We start from the raw sequence: 12,075 nt of genomic DNA, 5'->3' as shown, positions 1-12,075 counted from the left end.
ATTACAAACAATATTACCAGATGTCAAAAATTACAAAACAAAATTACAAACCTACTAAAACGGACAAACATTACACAAGAAAAAGACACTAACGATAACGTAAAGAAGGCAAACCCAAAATATCCAAACGGATTAAACCACGAAGCACCCTAGGCACCTCCCTAACAAATCTCCACTCTGAATTAAGACCCAATGCACCACTCCGAGCCAACCAATCCGCAACTTTATTTCCCTCTCTATAAACATGACGAACAACGCACACCATAGAATCCATGACCAGAGAATTACAAGGATCTATCTATGGATTTTGTGAATTATGCTCAAGGCCTTCCTTTAGCTCTTAAAGTTTTGGGTTCCTTCTTATATGAGAGAGAAATAGATGCATGGGAAAGTGCTAGGGGTCAACTAGAAGCAATTCCTAATCCAAAAATTATGGATGTACTTCAAATAAGTTTTGATGGGCTGCAGGAATTGCAAAAAGAGTTATTTTTGGATATGGCGTGTTTCGTCGGAGGACATGAGCACATATTTTCTTGGATGTTATTAGAAAGATTTGGTCATCATCGCATCGACGTTGATGTTCTCGTCGAGAAGTCCCTCATAAGCAAATCGAAATATGGATTGTTGTCCATGCATGATTTGCTAAAAGAACTGGGCAGGGAAATAGTTCGCCGTGAATGCCGTAGAGATCACCCTGGAGGACGGAGTAGACTGTTTTGTGTGGAGGATCTCTATCACGTACTGGAGACTGATACTGTAAGTTGATTAGTGTAGATATTAATATAAAAAGGTATATTTTCATCCTAATTCTGGCTAATCTGTTGTTTCTTGATTACCAGGGAACTAATGCAACTAAAGCCATAGTCGTGCATTCTTGTGCTGAAACGAAAGATCAGATACTCAAAGCCAAAGCATTTTCAAAGATGAGAAAATTGAGGTATCTTAAATTCCCTGATTCTCGAACTATACAATGGAGTGGAGATCCTTTAAAATACATGCCAACCAATGAGTTGCGATTTCTAGAGTGGCCTGGATATCATTTGAAAACCTTGCCGAGCAGTTTCCAACAAAAAAATCTTACTGTTCTAAGGTTGTGTGACAGTCGTATCAAACAACTATGGAAGGGGTCGATGGTAAGTTTCTCACTCGTATAAATACGTATTCATCTTAATAATTCCCCGTTAATTTTCCAAACAAGTTAATATATTTATATTTTGATCCAATTAACTACTTGTTTATAACAAGTTTTAGACAATTTGAAGGTATTTGATCTGAGTAATTCAAAGAACTTGATTGAAACACCAGATTTGACTGGAATCCCAAATCTTAAGAGAATAATCCTGATAGGTTGTAGAAGCTTGTGTGAGGTCCACCCATCCATCGGAAGTCTCAAAAAATTAAAATTTTTGGTACTTAACAAATGTTCAAGCCTTGAGAAGTTACCAGACCTGAGTAGTTTGGAATGCCTGACCGAAATTCGGGCAAGTGAAACTACTATAACACAAATACCATCTGTCAATCTAAGGCCTAAGAGCAATATTGATGTCTTTGGCGTTCTGTTTTATTTTACTGGAAGCAAGTTGATGCGACTTAAATCAAGGGATCCCATCTATGATATCGGATCACTTGTAAAATATCAGAAGGAAGGAACATATGATAGCCTAGAAGCAGCGTGGATTGATTTTGACAGCAAAGCAGAAAATATTTTAGACATGGCAGGTGTTGTTATTTCGGCTTTAGATGACGATTTGGTGAGTTCTCTCATTCTTTTCTTTAGAAACAAATAAAATATGTCAGAAAAATGCTTTAATAAAAAAGTATTTCATTTCACAAATAAAAAAAATAATCATTGCCTTGCAATTGCTTTATTTTTGCTGCAATAATTAACATCTCTTATTGTGGTTGTTTTTACAGAACATGATAAGTGGATGGTCGTTGGGATTCCATATGATCCCGAAGTGGGTCCAGTATAAAAGTAATGGTTCCTTTGTAAAGATAGATTTGGATGCTAATACGAATCCAGAGATGGGGTTAGCTTTCTTTATTGCCTGTGATTCTGATCAATTCTTTTCTGGTGATTATGGACTTAGTATTTCAATTTCTTCGTTATTCAAGAGACAGAGTATAAACCCGAATGTGGTGAGGCTTACAATAGTGTTTGAGACGGATGAAGAATATTATGTGGAATATAATTGTTTGAGTTACAGTAAAATATCTCATATCTTGAACGTCTCTTTCAGTAATCAAATTGGATTCTGGGTGTATATACCGGCGGTTTTGCGGTTATTGGATATACGGAGGGTCATTAAGATTTCATTTAAAATTGATTGGACTTGGTATTTTTTCCTCTTTTTTGAAAAAGAAGTAGAAGTGAAAGAATGCGGGGTGCATTTAGTATTTCCAGATGATGCTAATTCAAAGTTCTATAATAGCATTGCTCCTTTTGGCCGTTCGGGATCTTCAAATTCAATTTTCCATCGAAAATTTGTTGCCGATATGAAGAAGGCCGAAGGAAAAGAAAAAAAAAAAAGAAAAAAGGAGAAAGAAAGTTGAAGAAGGGTGGCGGCAGTTATGATAGAGATGAAACCCTAAGGGCTGCCCTCCCACTTGCATATAGGCTGGATCCTTTTGTTTAGGCTGGGTCTATGTGTTTTTTCAGCCCATGTGTTGTTTATTTAGAGTTGGTGTGTTTTGTCTCCTTCTCCTCATCTTGGAGGATGAGGGTTTTTTGTAATTTTGTAATGTTGATATGTTTATTTATTAATAAAAGAAATAGACTATTAGACTTATGTTCATAGCAGGAAAATCCCTCCTTTTGGATGGGGTGGTTGGATACTCCAACTCTTTTGGAGGTGGGGGGACAGTTTTATCTCTGTTTATTACATAGAGTGATACTCTCTTATGAGAGTCTCTAGAAGTTAAAATAATGTTCGTCAAAAAGAAATCTGTGTGCAGAGAGGCGTACAATAGATGTGTAGTTTGGCAGAGTTTATTCTGTATTGATTTGTCACAGCTATAACTTCTTTCATGAATGAAATGAATTTTATTTACTACAAAAAAATTAAAAAAGAAGAAGATAAAAGCATGAGGAGGACATTATGTTCTTTCGAAAACAGAAACTTAAAATAAAAAGAGGAATATTATTTGCCTATGTTTCGCGACCCGACTGAGCTGGCGTAATCGATCCGAACCGACATGTGTCGGATTATTATAACACCAATTTTATTCGTGGGAGACTCGTAGCGTATAATTTGCCTAAAAAAGTATTATTCCCCATAATGACTCTAAAGGACTACACGTATTTTTTCACAGCACATTCTGCGTGAAAAGCCTTCAACCTTCATCGCAAAAATCAATTTCATTTCTATCAATCTTGTGGGTATAGGAGCAAGTCCCGCCAGAACATTTGGTGGGTATTAGTACTATTAGCCATTAATAGCGTTGGTGGGAAATAAGCATGTCTTTTAAACATGTTCGCTGATCATCCATGATTGTGATGGTGGGAATTACTTGATTACTTAATAATGCTGAATTACTTTTTCCCCACAAAACCTCATCCGTAGGAAATAGTGATATTCATGAAGGTAATCAGTAGGAAATGCATTTTAAATAAAACCAATTTTATGCTTATTCCCACAACCACATTCCATGTAAATCAGTTATTCTCCATGGAAGTATCCTGTTGCAAAAGTTTGTAGCTCCTGGGGAAAAGCAAGTTTTCCCCACTTAGTTGGGATCGTAGACAATATTTTGGGGTTGTCTACATTTCGCCTCAAATTGTTTTGCATTAAGGAGTGAATAATTGGTTGATACCCAGGTGAGATATATGGTAAAATTACTCCAAAATACACTCACAACCATATAACATAATTTCTATATCAATATTTACAACATTCACTCATGTTCCACTGTTCATTGAAGGAAATGGAAATACATTAATGTTTACTGTGTGGGAAGGAGAAGAGGGTCATCAGCATGATTGTGGATACTATTGTATAACCCATATAACAACTATAGTTCTACATATATGAGGATCAACCTTCCTCCAAATTAAATCTCTCGATAGCTCCAATTGCATTCATGTATGAGATAACTCATTTTGATCTAACTAGAAATGAAGCACCAGCTGTTCCGGTAGCCTCTCTATATCAGGAGATTTTCAGGGCTGAATGAAAAAGACCTGAAAAGATAGCATACATGTTGTTATGATCACATCAAACTCTTGCCTCAGCAGTAGTAGCCTTACAATACAACAAATTACAACCTGACTTCAGTCTGAGAAAGAAATCCTGACATGCTATCTCCCTTAATATATATGGTAAAATCCCATGATAGATGATAAATGTATACTTGCTGCAATATATAAGAATCCAACAACTCAGGAAAAAAATAATTTATATGCCAATACAAGATTTCCCTAGAAAAGGTCAGGTTATAGCACATTGATATAAATTACCTCATGCATTATTAGTATACAATAAAGTACACCACAAAGGTAGATGGCATTTATATATGTCAGTATGCTCGATATAGTTGACAAAAACATCAAGGATTTGTGTAAAGGCCAAATCCTGACATATCATACTCAGAATAGCTAGGACCAAGAAATTATTCTTATCATACAATGGTTCTAGGGATAACCTATTTTCAACTTCAAGCTTGGTTTTCTACCTCAAAAGTGAACAACAAATCAATGATTCCCACTATTCAAAACAAATCTGCTGACTTAAATCTCCCTAAAATCCTATGGTCATTTACAAGTGATCAATTCAGACTATATGACTAATTCAAAAGTAACAAAAAACAAGAAACAATGTTGTGAGAACACCATTTGAATCTGGGAACCAAACCACATGTTTAGCCAATATGGTATCCTATGAACTCAAAACCCATATTATCAGCATCAATCCAATATGAAATATGACATAAAGGAAACATATGTGTCCATTGCATATGCATGACAACTCCAATAAACCAGCTTTGCAACCAACCAAAAGCAGTACATTATTCATGTCTACAAGTATTCCATAAAAATGCCATCATTTTGGTGACCAAGGGAGTGTTGTACACGTGAAAGACTTAATAGGGAAGGTTCCTTCACAATCCTCATTTTAAATTGAAAGAAAATTGCTCTTAAGTTCATGACTTTATTATTTTTTATGGAACTGTTTCAATCGCCTATATATAACTTGAATCTTGATATCAAGATGTAAAATTGACATATTTGTTACGATATTATAAAAATGCTACCAGCCAAATTTTTTGTCAAAAACTGACTGATATCTTCCATCAACATCAGTGACACCTATTAATTCCAGCTAAATACTCTTTCAATACACCAGTCAATACCAAAATCAATATATTTTAAACAAACATGTAGTCTATCCCAAGTTCCATATAACAACATCATGAGCTATGAAGTTAATTCTGTAATAAACCAAGAAAGTCAAAAATTAACATATACCATCACTGGATCTGGAACTTGTGCAATATGTTATATTTTTCACTTCTCTTGGTGGTTGCCATTTCAATATCAACTTTGATGAAACAGTGGCCTTCCATCACAGAACTGTACCCTGCTGGAACCCTTGGATATGCAGCTACCTACATGCAAGCCGGTGTATCCCTGCATGAAAAAAAAACTTAAGTCAACTGTACCCACTCAGGTAATGAATATCCAGAGTGCTTCAAACACTACTTATCATTGTATAGGAGAAGATACTCACTCATGTTGGTGAAAACCATTACTTGATGCATACCATCACCAAACGTCAATACCTACTTCCATATTATACCAGGTTATATATTCCCAACACAAAAGCCCACTTATATAACCACCTCCCACCCTTTATATCAAAACACCCCCAACCTGCCCACACTACACATCGAAACATTGGCATTTATAACACTGCCATTTCCATAGGGGGAACAAAAAACACAAAAAGTCCCCAACATATTCTTCAAAAAACTTGACCATATGAGTGATGTTATGCATCTCCTTGAGTCTCTTGTTGAGACTCCCTACTTGACTCCAATTATGATGATATCATGTTTAGTTGTTTGTCATGCTCAGAAAACTGTTTACTATTGTAAATGTCTGCACAAGTCTTGTTCCTTTCATTCTCCTTGGCCATATGTTTAAATGCCTTGTTCTTTTGCAAGAACAAGAATGGCTCAGGTATGACTGAGTGGCCCAGCCCTTGTGCATAGTCAGATTTGAACCCTAAGACCTCTTTGAAAAAATCAGCAGCAGCTTCATCAACATCCTCAATGTCTTTCTCATTCAACCTCTCTACCATTAGATTCTAAAATTTTGTAAAGAAGGAAACCATGATTTCAGGTCTGCCATGCATAGTCCATTATATAATTAGAAATCAGTATACAGATCAGCTAACTCACATAATTGTGTTCACTTGCTGCATTGATGAATTTTCGCTTCTTACTTGACCAGTGTGTTTCTTTGTAAAATGCAATCATATTCAGTGCCTCCTCACCCTTCAATTAAAATATATGTTAATTAAGGCTCAATCCCTTTTATAAAAACACATAACACTCACTTTAAACACTACATAACTTACCCTCTCTTCCATAAGCCTAACAAAATATTTCCTTCCACCTGTATATTTCACCTTTTGTTTTTTCTTATTATTACTGTTTCTACAAGACTACTCCTGAAAGATTTAAAAAAAAATATTTTCATGCACTTACTCTTATTACTCAATGCCTCAATAGAACTAAATATATGTATATATATAGATGACATCTATAAGAGGAAAAAATAACAACATATAGTCAGTTTTCCCATCAAGATTATAACACTAGTCATACTTACCTTGAATGTCCCGTTGGCCCACCTTTCACATAGCCACTCCCAAACATGTGTCTCAATTGATGATCTCCGACGAGCTAGTGCCTCCTCATGCGATGCATATTTTAGGTAGTGCTTGTGTAGTTCATAGTGGTACACATTGTACTTATCAGGGGTGAGTTTACTACAGCTTCATGATGGTTGTCTTTTGTCCAATCCAACACAAAGTCACCCTGCATGGACATTGTATCATATCACATACTTCTTGCACTCGAAAAATCATGACTTTGAATCATAAATAACAAGCAATAGGCATATCTATTAAACCCCTACTCTATACACTACAAGAAATCTGGCCTTTTCCAGCGATTTTAAAATCGCCGCAACAAAAATCGTTGCAAATACATGTTATTTTCGGCGATTTTCAAGTCGCTGCTAAATTTTCAATGCGAAGTTGGGAAATACAAGGGAAAATGCATAATTGATTTTTTGCGGCGACTTTTATACTTGTTATAGCGATTTATGTCGTTGCAATAGATTTTTTTTAACTGTAGTGGCATAAAATTTCCGTCGATTGCAGTAATCGCGACAATAGATACTATTTGCGGCGAATATTGTCGCTGTAATAACATATGCGCCCATTTACAGGTTATTATCGGCGAATAAAAAGCGTCGGAAAATCTAATAAAATTTAAATCCCCCGTTAGGTTTTCGCTCATTTCGTTCCCTCCAGCCCTCTCCCCCCCCCCCCCCCCCCCTCTGTCCCCAATCCCTCTTCTCCCTCAAGCCTCCGCCGCGCACAGCCCGTCGCCAACGACCCCACCACGCCACCGCCACCTCACCTCGACGTCCACCCCCTCCTTCTCCCCCAGCCCCCACGCCGAAAATTTCCGTTTCCTCGAATCTAGAATTGCCTCTCTCTCTCAGATTTCTCTAGAAATCGCTGCCGCTAGGGGCGCCGTTCTCCACCACTCACAGCTCGACGCTCTCGCCAGTCCTTCGTCGGAGTCGCCTTCTCCTCCTCGCCTAGCCCAGCAGCCCGAGGGCAAAAGTCTTTCCGTTTCTCTCTCTGCTACATCTCTCAAGAACCACTCCATGGCGCCGAGCACCGCCTGGTCTCTCTCTCATCTCTACGCCTCCTTGGTCCTGCTCCGCCACCACAACCACCATGCTCTTCGTCCTCGTCGGTAGGTCATCTCTCCTCCACCGTCTCTCTCTCTCTCTCTCTCTCTCTCTCTCATCTCTCTATTTTAACCGCATCAAGAGTGTAATAAAGATGATTATTGTGTGTCTATGTTGTCTGTGTTGGTGGCTTAGAGTTGTGAGCTGCTTTGTGATGGAGGTAATTAGAACTTGATTGCTACTTTAATGGATCTGGGTTATGAAAAATGAAGTTAGGATTTTGTTTCAATTTTTATATTGACTGACTTGTAGTCTCTCCAAGCTGTGATCTGCATTCTTGGTGGGTGCCATTGATGGTGTTTGTTTGCCTGGAAAATAGTATTTCCATCAGTATATTGTTATAACAACAGAGGAGCTTTGCAAACCTTCTGTTGATGGAAACCCTTCTTTTGCATAAGTCCTATTTAATATTTATGACGAGGAAGTGTGGTAGGAGGCTGTAGAATGAATTTATTTTCTGCTTTGCTTCTGTTTGGGTTCAATTATCTAGTGAGGTCTATAGAAAAAGGAGGAAGCTCGAAGGTTAGAGAAACAACTTAAACTAGTTCAAGTTTGAGGTGAAAAACAAAAAAACTGTCATCTATCATTACTATGTTTGGTTATTAGATTTTCATGAAACAACTTAAACTAGTTCAAGTTTGGTTATTAGATTTTCATGAAATAAAGAGAGCTGCAATCCTGTAGACCACATCATGATCCTGTGGGAAAAAAATTATTATTTGTGGAGACGGACATAGAGATGAAATTCCTGCCATGATAACTGGAAATTACAACTAGTAGAGAAATTGGGGAAAACCTTTATTCTTCTCTTGTGGAAATGTAGAAGTTTTTTCAATAACTTATTACTGTGATTTTGGTTTTCAAATTGTTGCAGGCTATCTTCTTCATGACTTATGTTTTAACATATGGTTGGGCAAGTTTGTCGTGTGAAGTGATGCAATTTCTTGCTCTTTTCTGCAATCTAGTCAAGAGATTCGTACTCAGAATCAAGGATGATTTGTCCAAATTATGCCTTTTCTTTTCCCTACCATACAGAAGTCCCACGAGTCCTCTTATTTGGATTCCTTGGTTTCACATGTTCCATCTTGGCACCCTTAATGTTGCCCTTCTTGCTGATTTACTTTTCACTTGTTTACCTTGTGTATAAAAACCAAGTGAGTGCCTTATCTTGTCTTTTACCTTTTATGATGTTACTTGTGATTACTGTTTGTATATGCTGCTTGAATGTATTTAGTTTTAGCCGACTCCTTTAATTAGTGATTGATCATATTTTTTTCCACAATGCAGAGCTTGTTCTTCCATTCGCCATTGTAGTTACATAATGTGTTTGAATACAGAGTTGTAAACTCATGTAGTTCTGTTTGTTATGTACATATCCAGCCAGCTTTCTTATCCCAAGTTAGTCATAGGTTTCTAGCAATATGTTCTTAGCATCTCTCTCTTACTTTGAAAATGGAAATTGCTTTTTATGTGCCTACACAGCAAGAAAAAATTCTCTGTAAACCCAAATAGAGAATTTGAAGATGTTGGAATTAAAATCAGTGTGTATTTGGAATTATTTTGAAGGGATATGTATGAAAAGAATTCCCCTTCATTCTCTGTATAAAACCTGCCAAGGAAATAGTCTTTATTTTTTGTTCTCGTTTTTTTTTTTTTGGATGAGGAATACATATGCTTCATCCAAATGCAAATGAGACTGTAAAGATTTATGTGATAACTCTTTCTAATTTAAAAAAAAAAAAAACTGTCGTCAACTTGATTGACCCCTGTAAATATATTGGACAATAACATTACTTTTACTTTTCAGTTCCTCAAACTACTCACATAAGTCCCTCAAATACTACAGACAATGCTCTATATTCTGAATCCATCGGACCACCACTTGGGAATCTGAATTAATCTCTACCAGTAGATGGTTTAGTTGCATGCAAGAAAGAGAAAGCAACTGCTCTTAGTTCAGCCCTATTATTTGTGCTGTTAAGGTCAGTTTTTTTCCCCCTAGTTTTCAGTGACTTCTCAGAATTAAGAAGCTGGATCATGGAGTATTAAGATCAAATTACATGATATCATGTACTCCATTAAGCCTTATTTCATGGTTTTGATATGTGCAGGAAGGATTCTTGTACCACCATGCAGAACCGAATTACTTAATGCTCATATTAAAGTCTAATAGCTGGTTTTTTGACTTCCCAAGAGGTAATCCAAGTTGTTCCATAATACGTTTATCAAAGTAGGAGAGGGTCATTGCAACTATATACTTCTATAGGTAGTGGTTAAACATAAATGGCAGTTTTATTATTTGAAGAGTTCAATGTTTTGATCATTAGGATCAATCCAAACCCCACATATGTTTTATTATTAAGATCATTAGGATCATATGTTGGATGTGTTGATCTTTTTGTTTTAAGTTTTTCCTCAATTATAAATAGTGCTTTGTTAGAATTCCTCTCTTTTGCAGTGATGCTTGTCAATTCCTATATTTCTATTAACTTGATATTGTCTTTTGCATATGATAGTTTGTCAAGCTTTCTAATATTTGAGAAGATGTCTTTCTAATTTAAGTCAACATCTTCATTCAAACTACCATTATATCTTCACTATTCCAAGGAGTAATCTTTTCCTATTCTATTGAGTTGAGAAGGTATTCAGTTTCAGAAGTAAAACATGCACATCTCAGTTTCAGTTTTTTTAATTTCTCAGTTTTAATTGTCCCTCATCTGCAGGATAGATTATTATTATTATTATTTTTATTATATCCTTTTGTTCTCCTTTTCCATTATAGATGCATAAAATTTAAGTAGATGGGTCATTGACAAGCCATTTCACATTACAGTAATGTCATTTTTTTGTGTAGACTGCATATCTATACTGTTTTGTGCATTTTTTATTTTATTTTGTGAAACATCTTTTCCGGCGACACTAAGTCGCCACAATAACTTTTTTTGCGGCGAAACCTACCAGCTGGAAATACTTCCCAAGGGCGATAATTTTAAATCGTTGAGAAAAATAATAAGTTATTTGCGGCGATTTATTAAGTTTTTGTGGCGATACATATCGCCGGAAATAGTTATTTTCAGCGATTTTAATGGTGAATCGGAAGGCCATTTCTGTCGAATTTTTGAACATTTCCGACAGACTAAAATCGCCAGAAATAGTAGATTTTCTGACGATTTTTTCCAATCGCCGCAATTGATCAAAAATGGCTTTAGGATAGTGGCGAACCTGCAGCGATTTATAAATCGCCACAATTGATCAAATGTAGCGATTCTGAAGGGTATTTGCGACGATTTTGAGCGCTGGAAAAGGCCATTTTTCTTGTAGTGGATCTAACACGATTGATGAGTTCGTGCTTCTCCTTGTTGTCTACCACACTCCAACTTGCATGACTCATTTCTGCATGTACTCTTATAATCCAGCTCACTCGACTACTGAATATTGTGGCATTTTCGCATGATGGACCCTTATGACCATTCTTTATATTTAAAGGGATCTTACCCACCTTTCATAACCTTTCAAATGCAGTACCCTTAGCAAGCCCTCGACCTTGTTTTTTTATGGGTGAAACCATAATAACGAAGTTAATAAACTTGTTATTAACACAGTAGCATGGCTAACCAAATTAACAACAATGAGTAAAGATACATGTTATGAACATCAAAACCTTTAACTGACAAACCTGTGATGTTATCCCCATCATTTCCATCACGTTGTACATTGTGGATGGACTCTTCTACAACCACTGCTAGTACTGCTTCAGGTGAGGCATCGACTATGGGATCCACATCATCTCTTGGGCTCCTTGTCAGAGGCACCAAATCTGGAACTTCGTCAATAGGGCTTGATACTATGAGTGGACGTCGAGGTCGTCCCCTCCGTCCTCTTTTTACATATATCACCATTAATGCTGTATTTTCCTGTAATTAAAATACAGCAATCCACATGTTTTCTTTGAACATAACCATATAACAATTGTTATCACCACTATACCAAGTTGTGTTACTTTTTTCTAACTTTATCTCTCCTAATTCCCCACCAATAATTGTGTGTAAGTAAACATCATTGTTTGATTGTGCCCAAAAATATAC

At 36.5% G+C, this 12,075-nt stretch overlaps 1 protein-coding gene across 1 annotated transcript in view; it reads left to right on the top strand.

Annotated features, from left to right (window-relative positions):
• The first annotated feature begins 283 nt into the window (after window positions 1-283).
• The window catches only part of LOC109013654 (TMV resistance protein N-like), a 36,435-nt gene continuing 24,643 nt past the window's right edge, over window positions 284-12,075 (top strand). Inside the window, exon 1 of the mRNA XM_035687106.1 lies at window positions 284-756. Within this exon, the coding sequence (XP_035542999.1) occupies window positions 301-756 (456 nt within the window). The 5' untranslated portion in view covers window positions 284-300. The remainder of the gene's footprint in view (window positions 757-12,075) is intronic.

Source organism: Juglans regia, unplaced genomic scaffold, assembly GCF_001411555.2.
Source record: "Juglans regia cultivar Chandler unplaced genomic scaffold, Walnut 2.0 Scaffold_674, whole genome shotgun sequence".
Classification (NCBI taxonomy): domain Eukaryota; kingdom Viridiplantae; phylum Streptophyta; class Magnoliopsida; order Fagales; family Juglandaceae; genus Juglans; species Juglans regia.
The sequence above is the reverse complement of the archived record's forward strand: the minus strand, read 5'-3'. Positions and strand labels throughout refer to the sequence as shown.